Genomic DNA, 21255 nt, shown 5'->3' on the forward strand with positions numbered 1-21255 from the left:
TACCAGTTCTTTGTTGACGTTTATTTCAACAATGAATGTACTATGCATCAATCCTTTTGTCTAATAATATTCAAATAATCTAACATCAAGGGACGAAATTGCTCTATTGCTTGCATGTATACAATGGTCAAACAACCTTGGTACTATACTACTACCAACAAGCCCCACTATGCAGCATGTTAGGTGCCTCCATCATATATATTTAGCCAGCAATATATGAGTTCTTTCGTACAAACAAGTATAATCACAAATGTGCATCTATGATCTATGAATATGTGAGGAAAGAACTGCATTTTATGATGCACATGAACAGCATATTGGCATCTTACACTAGAAGTAGTTTCTTTCTAGTGATTACGAGGGTCAATCCTATACTAGTTAGTATACTTGGGAGGCAACTATGCTGTACAGTGCAATGTTTAAAATATTTCTCATTTGGTATCTTCATTATCAGATTCTATGCTTCCTTTTTCTTCCATGGTGTTTTCATCCATCATGAACCTCCAGCTATCGCCTTCCTCTATTTCCCATTGTTTTTTCAGTTCATAAATAGCTTTGGATGCCGCGGTAGCAATGGCTGGGTTGCTATCTTCTGCCAGTCTCTGCAACAAAAACTAAAGGAATCAACTTTGCTTAAGAGAAAAAATGAAGCTATATTGCTGGTCAATAGCACTTTTTGCATAAAATTATAATCATCCACCTGTAATGCCCCCATCCCTGCATTTCCAAGAGTCCACATGGATGGTGCTGCTGCCAATGCATTTGCTAAAGCTCGTCTAGAAAATGCACATGACACACATGCACATATTAAATAAAAGCCCACAGAAAATGAAAATAAACAACGGAGGAAAAGCATGATAAGGTATTGGTTAAGGTTGAATTCATGCATGTTCTTTATTGGATAGTTTTATTTTTGCAAAAGATATATTTCCATGTTACTACCATATATTTCTTTAAGAGTATTCATGAGACGTTTTGCATCATTAATTAATCTTTTTTTTACCATTACATCATTTTATCTAAATCTAATATTGCATAACTTAATGCCATGGAAAATCAAATTCACTGTATGAGAATGTCGTAACTGTGATAGAACAATCAAAATATGTTAATCATGAAGAATACAAAATCAAATCATGAAGCCAACCATGCTAAGATCATAATGGCATAAAATAACCTTCCTACTAAGTACTAGTTATATATTGCCAGAAATTTTAAGAGCAAAGAATTTGGTTAAAAGAAAAACATGGATTTTCACTTTTAACTGTGCACATTAGAGAATGCAACCAATTCCTTGAAAGATTGTAACATCACAGGAAGCTTACCTAGTGCTGACATCAGGGGAACTAGAACACTCTGCCAATAAAGAAACACTTTGTTTACCATCCATTGCATCCAGATCTATAAGAGTTCTGACCAACAACTCAAGCTGCCCCCAGTAGAAAAAAGTATGTAATTACTTAAATGATGATTGAGATCAGAGTTCAGACAGAAATAAATCTGAATGGAGAATCAAACCTCTTCAGGATCAGTGTAATCGATTCCATCTGCTTCAGAAAGTGCTGACGCCATACTCCAGTATGCTTCCTGTACGTCTTAAAATCTTTACAATATGATTGATTGATATGCTTCCTGATTCAATTGATTTAGGGGGACTTGATTATATATAAACAGAACTAGAACAAGATGGAAAAGAAGAAAGACCTGAAGAGCAGCAATCCTTTCTGTGGTCACATCCCCAGGAAAGGAATTTGTGGTTTTTCCATTCTTTTCAAGCATTATTCGACCTCTTACATTATTTTCTGAAAGAGATCCTTTATCTCTGCGAAGTGGACTGCATGCCAACATCATATAAAACATTTTAGAGCTTATTATATATATAAACAGGCATTCGAAGTTACTTCACTTACAAGTTATACATCTTGCTCACCATCCTGTCATGGATGTTTTTGATAAGCTGAAAAATTTACATAATAGAAAATAAATTATTTCTCTAGAGCTTAAAAAAATGAACATGGTATTTTGAAATAAGTTGGGCAGCATATTTACTAATTATCATAGCATATGCAAAATAATGCCCGCTAGCAGGGACCACTGATCACACACTGTTACTTTGAAACAATAAAACACAAAAAGTTTCAATAGAAAACACTTTCAGAGCATAAAATATCACCTCCAAGGCCATAAGGGCATCTTCCATTGCACGTTGCTTAGCACGGAAGTCAGCAAGACGTAAATCAGTCTGACAGTTCAAAAGTTATGTCAAAAGGAGTCATATTTTCTGGCTATTCATACATATTTTATGTAATCAAACACTTAGTGTTTTCATGATATAAACTTGCAAAAGGATCCAGTGATTCATATAAAGATCTACATGACATAGGAATACATAGGAAACATCTATAAGAACAGAAACAATTTTAAAAACTAACACTAGATTGGGAAGCAAAACAAACTGTGTTTCTTTACAAAGCAGTTTTGTTAGGTTCCTTTAAAAAAGAAAAAGAAAAAACATTATTTTATTTGGCCCATGGTAAGGCTTAAACTGAACCATATGATATACCTTTTACATAGAATTGGAATCAGATGGTAATGCTATAAATGCTTGTTTATTTTAACACCAGAATCAATTCCTCCCACATTGCCACATGATCCATTGTAAAATCTATGTTTGAGATTAGCAGGGCACAAATCTCAATTACATTCAATGTTTTAAAATTAATCCTATAGAAAATTTCTATCCAACTTTAAAACAATTGGGCCTTAAAATCTCCTCATGAAAATGATTTTGGTCAATCTGAGAAGCATTAACAGTAAGTATGTGTTGATAGTGCATATATAAGTTAAAACAAAAAATGTATCCAAAAAAAAAGTTATAGATCAAATGGTTTGATATTCCTCTTTCCTGAAAAGTACATTGTGTTAATTTTTTATGCCTTGATGTGGTACAAAATATTTTTTAACTAAAAGAAATTTGAGAGCATGGAAACATATTTTATTAACTTTTTAATTTAATTTAATTTAATAAATTATTGCTTGGGAAGACTGAAATTCAAGTTTTTCCTAGTCAATTTGTCTTAAATGCACAATGAAAGTATTTTATAGATGTCCCAGAAAATATGTTTAAGAGATCATGTGTTAGGATCCAATTGCAAAGTAAGGGATTTGAGTGCCACATTGAAAGAATGCAATTCTAATGTGGGGTGTTTAAGGTCTCAGCTCTCCAACTAAAATGAATAGCTTTTGTGGTGTGGTTCTCCTAGTATCATCATGCCACTCACAAGGTGTGCCCATGCCAACCCTTGCTAATCATATAGCAAAACACCATCCCTTACATTTTTCACTTATGCCCACAAATGGTTCTTTGTTAAATAAAGATACTAGTATTCGATGGAAGAGAAAAAAACATGTCTATTTTTAAGATATTTTGCAACACTATATCTTCTTTTTTTTCAACAATCAACAGTAAATGATAACTAATAGAAATGATAGTGAGAGTGAAAACAACAATGACCAAGCCTTTTCCCACTAGGTGGAGTAGGCTACACTACATAGATCAAATGATGCCATAATTTTCTATTGAAAATCATGTCTAGACTCTAGACATCTAAATCCTTCTCCATGGTTTCACTAACAGTTTTTCTTGATGTCCCTCTACTTCTAGTGACTGGACTAACCTCCATCTAATCTGCTCTTATGATTAGTGCTTTTACAGGTCGTCTCTAAACATGCTTCGACCATTTTTTCTACAATAGGTGCTATCCTAACTTTCTCTCTAATGCATTTATTCTAAATCATATCTTGTCTAGTACAAGCAAAGTCAACAGTGGTAGGGATATGAGCAAAATATAAAAGACAAATATCACATGATGCAAATTTTATCTTTATTGATTTTATCAAACTAATCACAAATAGCATCTTGTAGATGAAACATAAGCGATTATATGAACAGATTTACCTCTAAGGCCCCATCATTCCAATGCTCATCAGCAGCATTTTTCAATCTGGACTGAGCTTTATCTTTCAATATCTACAGAGCATATATTATAAAAAAATCATTTTACCACCAGCGTGTGTACTTTTCATCTTCAACCAGCAAATTTAAAGATATAGATGATACATACAGTAGCAATATGACTAAGTCGGCTAGCTTTTTCCTTGACATCACGGTCAATTTTCTCAGTATCCTCTCTTGCCCGAGCTATGCAGCAAAATAAAAGTAAATGTAAGTTGACCCTATAATGGTTACATATGAATAAATCATCTATAAAGGTGCATCTCTTGAACCTTCCTCTTTCAAAAAAGGAAGTCATAGGAAGAGAAGTTCAACACATATGTAGAGAAAAGAGAATTACAACAAGTAATCACCAATACACTGTGATGGAACTATATAGTCTCTTGAACTACAGATGCTGGTTTGATACACTGCCTATATCATTTGACTTTTTTGTCTCTTCCTTTATTTAGTTGGGCAGAGAGGAAGGGCAGGGAGTAATGGGAGGATATTCCTTGTGAATGAAATACAATAACTTGTAGCGTAGATATTTAGAAAATTATTATTTCTAACAAAATCAATTGTTTCATTGGATGAAATAAGTGAGATCAAAAGTTAAAGTATAATAATACGTCATTTAAAGAAAAGTGAGCTAACCATCAAGTTTGAGAAATTCAGTCCCAAGAAAAGCAACATCTTGGCGTGCACGAGCATCCATCCTCATTATGCCACTGAGGAAACAAGATTTAACAGTTATTCTTTGCATCAAGACAAAATTTTATTTTGCTGTAATTTCTTGAATGAGAGATATTTAATGGTGTAAAATATACAATTACATGAAATGAACTGACAATGACATGAGAACCAATATTTAAGTCAGCTAGGCATTCAATGTTACAATTCCTCATGGAATGACTCAATATTACTAAAATATTTATACCATTTAAAACATGGCTTAATTGAGTAATTGAATGGATAGTGATAATCAAACAGTTCTCCAACTAAAGGATTCTTCACAGTTCATAAAAGTGGACTGAAGAACAGTAGTGGAAGCACGTTTCAAACAAAAATATATTGTTTGAATAAGACCAAAACAAGGTTACTGGTAGTACCGTGAGAGAAACTTTGCATCATTACAAACGAATCTACAAGCATCAGCCAAGCCATGAACAACAAGAGTGTGATCATTTTTCTCATCTTTGGTATGTACCCTGTACATATGAAACGATCTCTAATATGTAAGTTTGAATCCTCAGATTTTATGGTGACAAAATTACAAGTCATTGTCAAAAGGATAAGAAAGTTTGACATACAATAAAATTGGCAACTAAAAGACATTAATTAAGGGGTAAAGGTTCAGAATTAGGAAACAGCAGAAAAATTGTAACAGATGGACTGCCATCTATATTTAATTCTCTTACCTAGTTAAATCGGAAACATCATCATAAGTTGTAATACATTCTTTCTCTTCAGTATTATTTGCTCCTGTTGATTTACATGAGATAGAAGATTTCTTCTTGGAGATCAAACCAACAGGTTTTCCGTTAATGAACCAAAACCAGTCATTGAATAAGGTTGATCTCTCTCTGTGGAGACATCTATAGTTCAGATGTCCATGTTCCAGTCTATGTCTTGACAACTGTATTCTATTGACCCTTGTTGACGAGGAAAAATAGTGTTTTTCACCTGATCTACAAAGAGCTGTTCTATTAGTCACAATAGGACTGCTTGAAACTTTGTTTGCAGCGAGTGCCATCAGAAAGATCAAGAGAAGAATGAGATATGTCTGGCCTTCATTTCACATGCAATATCTCAATTCTGTAACAAAACAACAAAGAGAATGAATTCATCGAATTTACATAGAAGTAGTGGATATTACAATGGGTACTTTTCTGACCACAATTTCCATTCAATGTTAATAGTGAGTAGACCATCATCATCATTATTTGATGATAATCAAGACAGGTATAAATAAGCAGCTTTACATATATTTTAATAAAAGTCAGACAGGTCAAATTATTGGTGAAGTCTATATCATTTTGTAGAGGATTGCTTATAGCAATCATAATGCTATGAACTTTGAACATTCAAGTTCCAAAAAGAGTAGTCAAGAGTAAGCAAGCCTTTTTAGGTTATTCTTATGAAAATCTCTGCAAATCCACTTCTGGGATGGGTTATTTCAGATATATGATAATATTCAGCATTTATGCAACACTCTGCACCCTATTCTCGACCTCATACAAACGTTTCTCATAAAGAACATCTTTTAATAAAAACACACAACTTAACAATCTGTCAACTCCCAAAATTCCCCATAAATCAATTCTTATTTGAAAGCAACATGCTGTCAGTACCTTGGTTGTGATCAAATTTTCCATTATTTTGATTTCAGCTACTTAAAGTTTTAAAGTAGGGAACATAACTCAAATGTTTGAAATACAAGGTCCTAAACAGTTGGCTGAGTGCCATAATTTATTTATATAAAACTGTGGATGGTCAATTTAAGTCAATTGATTACTAAAACCATGAATCAGATCAAAATGCTGTTCATACTTTTTCAATATCCGGAAGTATTGATAATTGAACAACATCAATACTACCGTGATTATAGACTATAGAGACTTCAAGTTTAAAGTTGAAAACATCATATGCAGATTACATTACCAATTTTCATAAACACGAATTCCAGATTTGTCAATTAAATTAACCCAAAATTGACATGCCGAACAATTTCCATCATTGCAGGAGGAACATCAGCATTCAATATTGAAAAATCAGATAGATCACCCAAAACAGGGGGAAATATCCGACAGCATCGTGAACAACATAGTACGATGTCGTTAAAATTTCAAAAACATGGAACAAGAACTCACTGTGCAACAGCAACACATCCCAATTAAACACAGTAAATGACAATACCCAATTGAGAAAAAAACGCTGGAGAGTGTGTGTGTGGGTGGGAAGATAGTAACTTACTTATGGAAGAAAGACAAAGAGAACGAAAAATTATAGTGAGTGAAGGTGAATCATATATGTGTCACAGTGATAGAGACTGAAAGGAGAAAAGCCATAGAAGAAAAAAGATAGGAGGAAGGAGAACCACAAGGTGAGGGTGTGGTCCTTTGTATGCCAACAAACAACGAAGAAACAAAAACTCGGAATGGCGTAATAGAAACCATAAGGGATGGAGTATTGTGCTTTGCGAGTTGTTGTGTGTGAGGAGTGAAAATTGTGAAATGGAGCTCCACGCATTCCAGGTTCAGACATGTTTCATAAATTGTCCTGTTTCTTTGGACAGTGAGACTACAACCCTATCCGTAACGGATGGGATATGGTGTGTTTGGAATTTGAATTTGGAAAGAAAGAAATCATGGAATAAAAATTTAATTGTCCCCTTTGGATGTATGCAAGGAAAAGATGAGGAGAAAAAATAAATTTTGTACACCAACTTTTTTTTTTAATGTTTAAGTTATTTTTGACAAGATATTTTAATTAATTTTTAGTTTTTTTAGTAATTACAAAATTGACTTAATTATTTGATAAACAAGTTTTTTTTAATAATTTTTTAGTAAATTTTAGCATTGTTTAATGTTATTTGAAGAGTCATTTTTTAAAACGTTAATTTTTAATTTTTTATATTTCTTTTTTTTTATCCTTAATGTATTTATCATTTTTAAATAAATCAAAATTTTATTATTTTTCTTTTTTATTCATTCATATGTTTGTTGTCTCTTTTTTTTCTTTAATGTGCAACACTCTCTCCCCACACATTTTTGATTCGTCCACACTAACCTTTTTTTTTTTTTTGTGTCAAGGTAATGGTATTTTTAATTTTCAGTGAGGGTATTATTTGCTTAGATTTGTTTGATTTTCATAAGTTATGAATTTAGTGATATAAGGTAATTCATCCTTTTTGTAAGGCATTATTTTTGTAATTTGGTAGGCATGCTTTATTTCTTTAATGATAATTTGTTTTGTCCGAGAGGAAAAAAAAAAGTCATATGTCTTGTTTCTTTGCATTATCTATTGACATTAAGTTCTTGACACATGTTGCGTTGGGTTTTTTATATGCACAATAAAATTTTATTTGCTCTTACAAAATTTCTAATACTTGATGATAAAATTATTTTCGTATGTTATTTCTAACTATGATGCACAGTTAGATTTTTTTTTTATTTTTTTTATTTTTTACTTTTGTAATTTGGTTGGCATGGTGTCTTATAATGATAATCTGTTTTGCATGAGAGAAAAAAAGGTCATGTCTTATGTTGTTGTATTATCTATTGATATTGAGTTATTGACACATGTTATGTTTGTCTTTGTATTATCTATTGATATTGAGTTCTTGACACATGTTGTGTTGGGTTTTTATATGCACAATAAAATTTAATATGCTATTCAAGATTTCTAATACTTGATGATGAAATTGCTCTTGTATTATATTTCTAACTATGATGCACAATTGGGTTTTTTATATTTTATTTTATTTTTACTTCAATTCATTCATTATACTTTTTTGATAAATTTGTAAGATGACTTCAACTAATGATAATACGCAAGGGATCAATTTTAAATGGATTGATGAATGTAAGAAAAATTTATGTGAACTTTGCATCAAATTCATTAGGAAGAATGGGTGTGTAACATTTAAATAGAATCACATTAATCAAGAATCTGAAGTCATTATTAACCGCAAATGTTTTTACAAAACATTAAAGAACAAGTATGATTATATGAAAATTGGCACATTTGAAAGTTTTTGAAGTTTGGGAAAACTGACTTAGGGTGGGATCCTACTACAAGAAAGTTTAGTGGTTCAAAGAAGTGGTGGGACAAAAAAATTAAGGATGGTTTATTACATATATTGTTATAGTTAATTTATAATATAAGTAATTTATTATAAGATTTAGTTTAATGATTAATTATCCATTTTTTTTTTAGAAAAACCTGAGGTTAAAAAATTTCGTAGTAAATGATTAATTATTCACTTAATGAATTATGAAGTCAATTGTTTAAAGAGTAACCGATGAAAAATGTTTGTACCCTCTATGGATCCTAACATTGATAAGTTGTGAAATGTGAGAAAGTTGTGAAATGTGAGAATGTGGATGGTGCAGAAGGAAATAAATAAATTCGTAAGAAAGACACTCAATATGAGAGAGATGAAGGTGTTGTATTTAAGTGAGCTTAGTAATACCCAAGCACATGATCAAGATGGTAGTAGCACCAAAATACTTTGTCAAGCTGATGGTGCTAACAAATTTACACAAACTCAAGTACCCAAGTGGAATATACTCTACACAAATCTACACAAACAAAAATATGAATGATACATCCAGTAAGATGAAAGAAGTGCACAACAATATTGTTAATTTAATATGAAATAATAGATCATAGATTTACTCTACATTATTTTATTTTTATATTACATTCTTAATTTAATGATTAAACTATTTATTTTATTAATTTAGCATTATAAACCAAGACATTGATAATAATAGATGATAGGCTTATTTTTTATTATTATATTTTAAATTTTTTATGTTACAATATTTATTTTAATCATTGTACCACTTATAATATTTAATTTATTATTTTAACACCATATTTTATCTACTATTTTATGAATAATTTTATACAAGAAGATTTATTTTAATGATTACACTAATTAACATAATAAAAGAATAATGTCTACTTAAGTGTATTTTCTTATATTATTTTAAACTTGATTAAAAATATTTTAAGAAATAGTATAAGATTAATAATAGAATATTTAACATAAAAAAATATAACATAAAATAATAGAATATAAAAAAATTTATTTCAATTATTTTATACTTTTTAATTACTTTAATAGTTAGTTTTATCAAATATATCTAATTTAATAAGTTAATTTTACAACTAATTTTGTCAAACATAATCTAATAAGAATAAGTTGTTTTTTTTATAAAGAGACTAGAATAAGTCTATTTAATTCAATCTGCTTATCCACATATTGCCTATATCATTTAAAAAAAAATCAATTATAACATCATTTATGAAGACCTTTTTATTGTCTTATTTTATTTTATTATTGGATATTGTGATGAAAGTAAACCATCATTTTAGATTTTTTTGTTTAAATCATATGTATCTTTGACACCAGAGACATCTAAGTCAAATTGGATAAAATTACAATGGATGACAATTTACATAAGTAAAATACAAAATTCAAATAGTATATTAAAAAAATAAACTAGGTGATAACTGTTAAATATGAATTATTTTGATAATAGAAATATATTGAAAATATCTTTAAAAATATTTATTTAGCAGTTATTTTTGGCTTAAATATTAAGATTTGATAATTTTATTATTTATGACTTGTAGATATGAAAAAGAGGATAGATTAAAAGATAAAAAGATGGAGAAAATATCAAAAATGAAGATTTTTAGCATCAGGCTCAAGTCTAATACAACAACTATAAAAAGGGAGTCAGGCCAAACAGAAAGACACATCACATTAACCCCCTCGGGTAGGGTAAATTTTATCTCATTATTTATTTCACCCCCAAGTTAGACCCTGACAGGCCTAAAAAGCCAAAATGATGTATGACAGGCCTAAAAAGTCAAAATGATGTATGACGTAGTTCATATTTATCAATGCAATAGGATTCTTTCCAGATTTTTCTATTCTATTATCTTTTCTGTTTTTATCTTGCATTATTCATCTTTGTATTCTTTTACGCATTAGTTTTAGATGTTAAACACTAGAAAGAAGATAACTTTGAATAGAACAAAAAGAAAAGATTTCATAAGAAAGTCATTGCTAGACATAGAATGATAATTTTATGCCCATGCATTCTTACAAACATCTAGAATTCATACTTCATGCATTTTATTTGTTAAGTCTTTGGAAAGAAATTTGGAAGATAGATAAATAAAATAGGCTCCTGAGAAATCAGGAGCAAGTGAATGAACCGTGGGCAAAATATAATCACCTAAATTGATAAAGAAAAATCATAAACTCATACATTCTAGACAAAGAGGACATGCTAGATCCCACCAACAACATCACATTCATCTTTTCTTTTCTTTTTTCTAATCTTATTTTTTATCTTTATCTCAATCTTTTTTTCTTCTCTTTTACTTTTATTTTCATATTTTCTTTATCTTCTATTTTGATCTTTAAATCTTTATCTTGTCTATTTTCTTATCTTTATTTTAAATTCTTTATCTATTACTTTTAAATTGAGTTTGCATTAATCTAAATACAAACAATATCCTTGTGAATTCGACACTTGGACTTTCGATTACTTGTAACAATTTGATACATTTGTCAACGAGTTAACACTAGGCATCTTTATTTTTCTCTTATATGTACAACTCATCTTAGTGTTACTCTGCAACATGTTTGATGCCTTCTATCACTGTTATTCTGAACCGATATCCCAACTTAATAGAGTCCAACGGACTATGTATTTCAATACAATCTAAATATTGACAACCATTGAAAAAAAAAGCAACTGGTACGGTAACTCAACAACTACCCATTACAATCAAAAGATTGAATACCAACCAACCGATTATAAATGACAAACCGTCTAACGGCTTACCAGTCATGAATCTCAATACTCCAACAATATCCACATATTATGTAAGAAACACACCACTGAAAGGTATGCACTCACTTGGAAACTCACCCACATTCTGAAATACTTTCTAATTTGTGTGTTAAGTGTGTTTTTACCACATCTTCTGTTGGGGTCCACTACACTCCGAGACTTCAGAAGAGATTGAGTGAAACTCCGTCAACTTCATTTTTTCACTTGCTTACTACACCGTATTAGACCCAGAAAATGCAACGAAATAAAAAGAAATGTGAAAAAGGTTAATTTGTCTTGCCATACAAGTAACTCGGTACTCTTCGATGACATAAATTTTATGTGGCTGCAACCTTACCAAGTTATACCACAACTCAATGAATGATTCTAATAATGTACTACTAGGGCGAGGAACAAATTTGAATTAAAAGATTGAGGAACAAATTACTCTACTGCAGTAAAAAGAATGTGGCAAAATTTATCTTCTGAATGTTACATCTAACACTTCAATTTAATCTTAAGTTTATGTTCCAATAGTGAGCCACAAGGGAACTCGAACATGTTCCCAGGCGCTCACCCCAACCCAAAACCCTCTTCCTTTATGATTTGCTTCCTCAAGTAAAAATAAATAAATCAAACAAGTGACATCTCTTCACAAAACAAGCAGACATTTCCGAGATGGACAACAATGAATGGTGAGCACTCTGTTGAGTCATTTCACAGAACAGCATTCATGTTACGATAAATCTTAGGTACTCTCCCTGTCATTGATCATTTTGGGTGTTTCTTCACATTTGAAAGTCCAACCAGCAAAATCAGTCTCTGAAAATAAAGAGGAAGGAGTTGCTTTGAAGAATGCTAGGGGAACCTGCTTTACCCTCCGCGATATCTGCAATGGTGCAAGTTGTCACCAGACAATACAAGACAATGAGCAGTATGCGCATCTTTCTCTACTTCCTTTTATAATTCAAACAACATAAGCACATCATGAGAAGCGAAGAAAAATAGAGCAATTATTATATCACCTCTGCTCCAAGGATTGTTGCATATGAACCAGCACTAAAATCACCAACATTAACTTCAGTTGTTTTGGCCCTGACTGTCAAATCATTCCCAAGAGACAAAGCAAACCTAAAAGCACAAGCAAAGTACGCAACATTTAAGGGAGTATGTCAAATTCCAAATATGACATTTGAAATCAAATTGGGGAAAGAAGAAAAGAAAAACTAGGAATAAAGCAACAATTTCAAAACACTTGCCGTGAGGCAGGAGGACAGTAGTGGTGAAGAATAGTATCAATTTCCCAAAGAGAACTCCCTGCTCCAAGAGATCTTCATCAGCAAAAGAAATATAGAAGGCCAGGAAAAAAATGTAACTCTACCACCAAGAAAGAGTTGACTAGTTGACTTTATTTCCTTAAAGACTAGTCAACAATACATAACGAAGATACTTACTCATAGCACCTGACTTCTTAGGATCAGTTTCACTACTGTTAAAATGGTCAATGCCTGATTTCTGGCTGGGCATGGCAGTCTTTGCATTATCCGAGTTAGTAGCCATTCCTTCATCCCCTTTCCCTTCGTCAACACCATCTTCCTGCTCATATATCAGAAATTACAAGTTCAATCAAGATGTAATATTTTAACATGATCCTTAGTAACATCTCCAGTACTGAAGATGCAATCAAGAAATCAATGATTAGTTTAAGCAATAGACAAAACAAAAAACAGATTAAAGAAAACTGTATTTACCCGGTGCACCAAACAGTTGATTGAAGGATGTCTACGCAGAAGATTGTGTATCAGAGCTGTAATAACTAATGCACCTGAAGGAGGAACTGAAAGCAACAACCTACTCAATTTCTTTGCAAAGGAAGCAGCCAGGTAAGCTGGAAGAAGAGGTGACTTGAGGCAAGAATCAAGAAGCTGCAATTAGGAAATTGCATATTGTCATTTGTCAGCAAGCAGCACATGCACAGGATTTACATACAACAAAATCTTTCTTATCATTCACTTAATCTCTACAAATTTGGCTAGCCAACTAACTTAATCTCCATTATCCAAATTGCCAAGCATAGAAAATTTACAAAAAAAAATTAACAATTTAATAGATCATTAATATGTCCTTCATACAGCTGAACAGAAAGCATTCTTTTTTAATTCAAAATTCCACTTTTGTTATTTTTATTTGTCATAAGTGAAAAAAATTATTAACAAAGATTCACCTGGAAAAACCTTGCTCGATGTTTTGCCATGAAGATAGATGGAACTAAGAGGGCATATAGTTTGTCATAGAAATTTGGGTATTCCAATCCATACTGGGTCATTAGGACAAAAAGGCTGCTAAGAGCCATCACACTAACTACACCACCAACATCATATGATCTTGTTAAGAAATCACTGCACACAATAAAGTTACATGATGTCAGATTCAACATCTAGTTACCATAATAAATTGCCAACTTTGTGGAACATAGATGTTTACCATAAGATGATGGGATTAGATAGATGAGGAATAACTGCTTGGTGAAGACAAACAAGAACCTGGTAATAAAAAAATCACAGGTCAGGAAATCGAAAGGGAAAAAAAACTAATGAAGAGCAGAAGTATATAATAATGCAGTTGCATAAAATATAAAACAAAGGCATAAAAAAAGAATGCCACGTATACAATCACCACAATAATAATTACCATTTACCTTCATATTTTACATACTTAAAATGAAATCAAACAAAGCGAAATAGATTAGGTAAGTAATATATCATATGATATGCTAAAAAGTATCTGAGACCTGATTCACAAATAAAATATCTTCAACAAAAAATTGTATTATCCAAAGATTGCTTATTTAGTCATCTGATTACTATCCTCTCTGTAATATTTTCAAATTTTAAATTAGAGTAAGAAAATGGCACTGATAACAGTAATGACCAATTACTTTGCACCAGACAAACTACTGACATCTGAACCTATTCAGGTTTGTAAATCTCACCACTTCTTCCAACAAGAAAAATGCAGACCCGCATATCCTTCACCACAGCAATCTACCTTTTGTGAAGATCAAAAATCAATATGAAAACCAATGTTGTATTCTAAAGTTTGTATAGAACAGCTTTTGTGTCATAACGCATCCCAAGTCCTAACGTTATGTATAAAGGACCAATTGCCCATATAGACAGTTAGGTTTTTCTTCATGGTTCCCTTCGGTTTACATTTTCATCTCTTTTTCCAAATTATGCATATTGCATATTAATCCTAACAGTAACACAGACCACACATACACATGTGCACATAAGCAAGCAGGTACACATGGAAACAACTTATGAACACACACAGAGATGTTCATGCAAGGTCCTGAAATGTATGGACTACTACTAGAAATGGATTGGACCTAACTTACTCCCAAAAACTAGCTCAAAGAATGAGGAATACCCAAGTCATATGAGGAGTATCCTGGCCATATTCCTAACAAATGTGGAACATATTAACACAACCCCCTCATGCCCAAGACTGAATATCTAGAAAGTGAAGTTTGTAAAATTGAACATTTGCAAGTGACCCAATATCATGATTGGGTAGGCCTTAATACCATATTAGAAATGGACTGGTCCTAACTCACTTCCAAATGCTAGCACAAAAGAGGAGGATTACCCAAGTCTTAACATAGAGTATTCTAGCCACATTCTTAGCCAATGTGGGAAATCTTAATACAGCCCCCTCATGCCCAAGACTAGACTAGACTTCAAAAGCGTGAAATTTTCAAGACTGGACATCAACAGGTGACCCAATATGAAAAGTAGATAGGCTGTGATGCCATAAGCATATAAGAAAGGACTAGGCCCATCTTAAAAACTAGCTCAAAGGAGGAGGATGTCTTACAAGAAGTATTCTAACCATATTCCTAGCCAATTTTGGACTTATAAAGTATAAACAGAGTCAAATAATCAAAATTACACCCAAATAATGATATTCTTTTATAATCAAGTTTGTTCCTTCTATATGCTCCTAGTGCCCATCCCATATATGAAGAAGTACTGAAGTAGTTACCTTCATTAAACTTGAAGGCCTCTCTGTTTTGAGTATAGAGATAACAACGACAAGTTATTATCATCCCAATGCATGATTATTATAATTTATAATTAGGCAGTTTATTTAATATCACCCATGATATATATAGCTAATTAAGAATCTTACTGCAACCAATGATTTTTGTGAACAGAAGACTATTTAAGCTTCATAGATTAATAAAGGTTCTGAATGAAAAACAAAAGGCCACAAGCTGAATTAATCTGTTCTTTCCTAGAAAACAAAAAAAGTTGATGAACTGATGACAAGGAATTTGATAGAAACTTGGTAGTTGGTATCTTTACTAGAAACTAGAAAGGCAATAATTCCCTCTCGCAAATGACAAGTGGTCCTCTCTCTTAAGCTCTCTTCTTATTTATAGGCAACATGATTTATTTCTTTGACCAACTAACCTAACTAGTTAACTGTTGTAACCACCTAACTAATGGGTATCTATCAGACTTCTAGCTAGCAGAGATTCAAGATTATAATGACAGTGAAAGTGGAGGGCATTAAGGACACAGTAAGTACAGAAACCATCTTAACTCCAGAAAAAACAATAATATCCAGATTTCTGAACCACAACCTCTATTTGTTAAAGAAACTTACTGGCATGCCTATCAATATTTATTTCTTTTACAAAAAGAAACATAAAATTGAGCAGGATGTCCTCAATTGAGGACTATTAAAAAGGTTTTATCATCTCTCCTGTATGATACAGGAGAGGGCTGTATGCATCGTCAGGATATATTTACACATAAAGTAAGGACCCAATATTTAAAGGGAAGGGCAACCAATATTCTCAAGGCATGGTAAGAAAAGGTTACCACTTACCACACCACCGTATTTACAATTATTATGATCATTGTTAAAATCACAATGTTACTTTTAGGAACATAGGAACCTACAACTTTTAAACCATTTCTTGCTCATGTAAGATCGAAGATTGGTAGGATCTTTGTGAGATTGTCGGGTAGACATGTAGAATCAAGGGATTGCCGCTTCTCAATGACTTTCAGATCCATCAACACAAAGATCAGGTTTTACAACCCAGCCCAGAATGGTTCCTTTAAAAAAAATTGCCCTAATCACTTGTCTCTGCATGTGAAACACCATCCAAATGCAGCTATCCCTCTTTTTGAAATTCTCTTCCATTTTGATCTAATTTCAAGTTCAACTTGGGTGCCAAGAACTTTGTTCTTCTCTTCAGAATATTATTGAAGAACAAAACAGAAAATAAGATGGAAACTGGAGAGAGAAAACCGAAAGAATAGAACTGAATTATAGAAGATTGAAGAACAGATAATGGAGAACAGAATCCCCCCACCCCCCAAAGGATTTTCCCTTCAAAAAGGATCTCTCCTTTCTCACAAACACAAACTATCAAATTCACAGAATGCCCTTCATTGTAATTTCCCCTATATATAACCAATCTCTTCTAACTAGTCCAACTAACTAACTAACAGTTGTCATTATTCAACTCTCATTATATTAACAATGGAGAACATATGGACAATGTTGGCTATATATTGTACTTCTATTCTACTAGGATCTTACGACCAGTGTTACAATTCCACCATGTGTGTTTCTTCCCCCCTTCCACTCCTACATTGGATCTCATGACAACCTTGAGACATCATCTTACATGACATTCACACCATGTTTCAGCTATGTTCAAATTTCAAAAGCATAACTTGTAGATTACCTCTTTGTAAACATCATGTGGAAGAGGCAATCTAAGATATGCAATCCATGCTTTAGTAAATTTTAACTTCATCTTCTTCGCAATTTTGGCTGCTGACAATACCTATACATGTAAAATGAAAATTAAGTAGACAGTAAAAAATGAAAAAGTACACAAACAATTACAAGAGTTTTCAAATGAGAAGGCTCTTCAATATATAAATTCATTAAAATGAATATATACTAGGAAATTGGAGGGTAAGAGTTCCTCAATAATGAAAAAACAAAATGGGGAGTAGCATTTAACTTAGCAAACAGTAAGAAATAATAACTGACATTTTTGTTAGGCTTCTGGGACTTCTGCGGCTTATCATCAGCACCCTTATCTCCAGAGAGTTGCTTATGGTCACTTTCTATGGACAAAAAAATCCAAATTACAAATACAGGTACACTTCTATAGTTTCTTATCTAAAAAGAAATAGCAATTTGTAGATTGTACAAAGTATTAAGGAGAGAAAGAGAAGAAAACACTAAATATTCCATCATATGTATAGACCTCAAAAGGATCAAAGTCAAGATCTTCTGATCTTCACTATGATACATAGTTTTTAAAAACCAAAATGCCTAACAAGCAAATGAGCAAACAGTTACCTGAGCTGCTCCACATTTCCAAATCAGATGTATTATCCGAGCCTTTATGTGGGGGAACATGTGATATAGTGTAATACATGTTGTGGATGACACATTCCATACTGAAAAAGAGTATATTTTCAAGTTATCGACAGAATTAAATCATTATGGTTATTTAAAGTAAATTATTCATCTCCTAGTTTCATAACTTGAACCAAGTCTCCCTGGAAGAATTCAGAAAAGTACAACTTTAAAATTGCACTAGACAGCATTGAGCGGCAAAACTATAGCATGTTGTAAGCATGGATTATGACAAAAGAAAATAGTCATTTAACACAGATGATAGCCAACCAGCTATGATGATCTAAAAACATATCTTGACAAAGGAAGGAAATAGAAAACAAGAGAAGTAGCTTCAAAGCAATGGCTATAGGTCTCACTAACTTTGAGCTCAATTGACTTTCACTGGTGCCATCTGCACTTGCAATTTTATCATCTGACAATGATAAGCAAATGAGTTATCCAACAGAGAATACTCAAATAGTTGGAAATTGAAAAAACAGCACACAAAACTCCTGTTTGCAATTTTGCACGTTAAGAATTGGAAGACGAAGACAAAATATAGGCTAGAAACGCACCTGAGACATCTTTTCCCTCCAAAGTACTAGCGAGCTTTTTTAGACTTATAAACGTAAAATAGCTGCACCAAGTAACTTAATAAGTCAGTAAACTAACAAAACTCCATAACCAACATGAGCTATGCACTAAACACTTATGCACGTAAAATCATGTCAGTGAATCTCAATCAAGGACTAACAAATTCATCCTCATAACACTTTCTACATAAATTCAGCCTTCCATAAAAGGGGCTAATAGTAAAATAATACAGTATATACCATAAACCGTGATAATAGCAAAGAACTTAAGAGCACAATATCCATACCGAACATCAATATACTTGAAATACTTCGTCGCCAGTAAATCCACCAAAAACGTAGGGGGGCTAGAAGAGTAAACCTAATAGTATCAATCCAAAATCAACGAAATCGAATCAAAACAACGAAAACAACCACAATTATCGACAAAATTGGCATAACGTACAATACTATGGAGAAGCTTGTGGTACAGAGAAGAGTGGAAGGCACCGCCATTGGCGACCTTGACAAACTCCATGAGCGTGTCCAGCACGAGTTCCTTGAGCGTCTCATCTCCCTGCGGCGAGGCGAGGACGTCGAGGAGGGACTTGAGGAACTCGTCAAACTTGGAACGGAGCCAGGCGAGGTAGATGAACTCGGATTGGTCGTCGGCGGAGGAGGGGGCGGAGGAGGAAGGAAGCTTGGGGAGGAGAGGGAGGAAGAAGGAGTGGAGCGAGAGGAGGGATTCGAGGACGTGGTGAGGAGGGGAAGAAGGGGAAACGAAGGTGAGGAGGAGAGGGAGGTTGTTGATGTGCGAGGCGGAAGAGAGAAGCTGGTTCCCTAGGGTTTTCAGCTCTGCGACGCCGTATCGTCCTTTCTTCTTCTTCCTTGGAGGATCCATGGTTCGGCACAAAAGAACACGCCCCGCAGCTGCACGAGGTTTAATTTAGTAGTGTTGAGGGTTTTAGTTTTAGACGGAGGGAGGGAGAGAGAGTTTAGTTAGTTGACCATTACTTTCTGCACCTCTGTTTTGTTTCCTGCACCCCTGAAAGGACTTAAATGGATACAACTACCCCTCACAAGTCACAAGGTGAAACCACCGTCAACAACATAGATCTAATTAGGGGAGGCTATAAAGACCGGTCCGCCAAGCCCATATTTTAGAAGGATTGCTTAAGTCCAATCTACAAATTAAATAATCTTTTTTTAAGGTTTAGATTTGATCCGTAAAAGTTCATCGATAAATTGATTGTTATTTATGCATCATGGATAATAAGAAAAAATATCATTATATTTTTTTAATCTTTACTTAGCTTATGAAAAAGAAACACATGGTAAATTTGTTTGTGTGGATATTAAATATTTTTAATTTTTTTCTTGTTAAAACTTATTTTTCATTACCCGGTGGATATTATGATAAATCTACATCAAACTCTAGTTGATAATGAAAGCATTAATATATGACAACCGTTATGTGAGAATAATGTTTCTTGTGCACACGTTTTTCAAAAATACCATTATATACATGCAAAGGGTGAATCCCAAACATAGAGGTCTCTAACTAAAAAAGCAAAGCAAGTATCTCAAAAGTAAGCCTAAGAAGATACAAGAATCATATCAAAATAAATTCACGCTTGGTACATAGTCATTCTGAATCTATTTAATCTAGAGGATGAAACTTAAATTAGTGAGACATCTCAATGAGTATCCTAATATGCAACAATTTAAACATATATGTCAAAACTACATAAATTTTATAAAACTTTTCTTTGAGATTTAATTTGGTGTACAGCTTTAACAATTTGCTTAAATAAAATGCATCTTGAAATAAATCTCAAACTTTGTATGTGTCATCTATTAGTCTGTATTTTTTTATTTTTTCATCTTGTGGTTGAATTGAGCTCACATTCTTCAGGAAGTGTCTTTCTTGTCTTTATCATTACTCTTCCCTTACCGCTCTTTGAGGACCTAAGGGGACAAAAAAAATTTCCTTGTCGAAAAGGATACATAAAAGTATTATGCACATTTATTTTGCTAACTTAAATCTATTGTCATCCTTTGGTGACTAAAGGAGTAATTATCATTCTTTCACCAAATAAGACTTTCCATCATTCATATGTGGGCATTTATTATCATTATGTAGTCATAAGTGGACATACAATTTAATAATGAAAGTAACTACTTGATTGGAAACCTGTATTACTCTATTACTCTTGCACTTAGATGGCGCTCAACACCATTGTACAAAAGTTCCAAGCATGTTATTTGGATGTCTTATGCTTAGTGCATTGAAGGATGCTCTTAGCGCTTATGCAAATGTTCCAACACATGCTTTGTGAAGGTACTACACTTGGTGCAACAATATTGCGCTTGGTGTCACAACACATAACCCACCCTTACGATTTGGGAGGGCTTGCGTTTAGCCTAAGGCGACAATCTGCAAGTGATTAAAATGTTAGATTTTTATACATTTGCTTAGAGCACCTACCAAAAAACCAACAAATGTTCAAATATTATTTCCATAAGTTTCCAAACATAAAAACCCTTATTTTAACCCATCAATGCAAATAACTAAAGAATCAACATTTCCCCAAATTTGAATTTTAACTACAAAAATGCAAAATTGAAGGGAAAAAGGAGCAACAACCAACCAAAACTAAGAAAA

The 21255-nt window shown here is 32.8% G+C and overlaps 2 protein-coding genes across 5 annotated transcripts; both read right to left on the reverse strand.

The window, feature by feature from the left end:
* Positions 1-7297, reverse strand: LOC114398193 (senescence-associated protein AAF, chlorolplastic-like). 4 transcript variants are annotated; one of them, XM_028360386.1, is made up of 13 exons: positions 7095-7297; positions 5416-5812; positions 5107-5205; positions 4652-4725; positions 4125-4201; positions 3959-4030; positions 2174-2242; positions 1911-1957; positions 1705-1834; positions 1519-1587; positions 1326-1429; positions 701-776; positions 1-602 (listed from the first exon to the last, which is right to left on the reverse strand). In XM_028360386.1, exons 2-13 carry the CDS (start codon positions 5748-5750, stop codon positions 432-434), a joined length of 1323 nt encoding a protein of 440 aa, XP_028216187.1. In that variant the 5' UTR covers positions 5751-5812; positions 7095-7297; the 3' UTR covers positions 1-431. The 4 variants fall into 4 exon arrangements, with proteins under 4 accessions (XP_028216187.1, XP_028216165.1, XP_028216180.1 ...); XM_028360364.1 differs by having other exon boundaries at positions 6971-7297; XM_028360379.1 differs by having other exon boundaries at positions 6914-7297.
* Positions 7298-12001: 4704 nt separating this feature from the next.
* On the reverse strand, positions 12002-19567 carry LOC114398222 (nucleolar complex protein 4 homolog). Its single transcript, XM_028360396.1, has 14 exons — positions 19057-19567; positions 18899-18972; positions 18594-18655; positions 18400-18451; positions 17977-18077; positions 17662-17738; positions 17348-17449; positions 14062-14120; positions 13802-13976; positions 13329-13502; positions 13032-13173; positions 12837-12894; positions 12603-12708; positions 12002-12466 (listed from the first exon to the last, which is right to left on the reverse strand). Exons 1-14 carry the CDS (start codon positions 19489-19491, stop codon positions 12326-12328), a joined length of 1758 nt encoding a protein of 585 aa, XP_028216197.1. The 5' UTR covers positions 19492-19567; the 3' UTR covers positions 12002-12325.
* Positions 19568-21255: the final 1688 nt, after the last annotated feature.

Source organism: Glycine soja, chromosome 2 (assembly GCF_004193775.1).
Source record: "Glycine soja cultivar W05 chromosome 2, ASM419377v2, whole genome shotgun sequence".
NCBI classification, from domain to species: Eukaryota; Viridiplantae; Streptophyta; class Magnoliopsida; order Fabales; family Fabaceae; genus Glycine; species Glycine soja.

What these genes read in the sequence shown, in the direction of transcription:
- LOC114398193 (XM_028360386.1), bottom strand. Translation starts at nt 5,750, where the DNA reads ATGGCACTCGCTGCAAACAAAGTTTCAAGCAGTCCTATTGTGACTAAT. An exon ending in GATGTTTCCGATTTAACTAG is followed by an intron (nt 5,206 to 5,415) that starts GTAAGAGAATTA and finishes TCATATGTACAG; the next exon opens with GGTACATACCAAAGATGAGA. An exon ending in AAAGGATTGCTGCTCTTCAG is followed by an intron (nt 1,588 to 1,704) that starts GTCTTTCTTCTT and finishes TAAGACGTACAG; the next exon opens with GAAGCATACTGGAGTATGGC.
- LOC114398222 (XM_028360396.1), bottom strand. Translation starts at nt 19,491, where the DNA reads ATGGATCCTCCAAGGAAGAAGAAGAAAGGACGATACGGCGTCGCAGAG. An exon ending in GAAAGTCAATTGAGCTCAAA is followed by an intron (nt 18,078 to 18,399) that starts GTTAGTGAGACC and finishes ACTCTTTTTCAG; the next exon opens with TATGGAATGTGTCATCCACA. An exon ending in TCAACTGTTTGGTGCACCGG is followed by an intron (nt 13,174 to 13,328) that starts GTAAATACAGTT and finishes ATATATGAGCAG; the next exon opens with GAAGATGGTGTTGACGAAGG.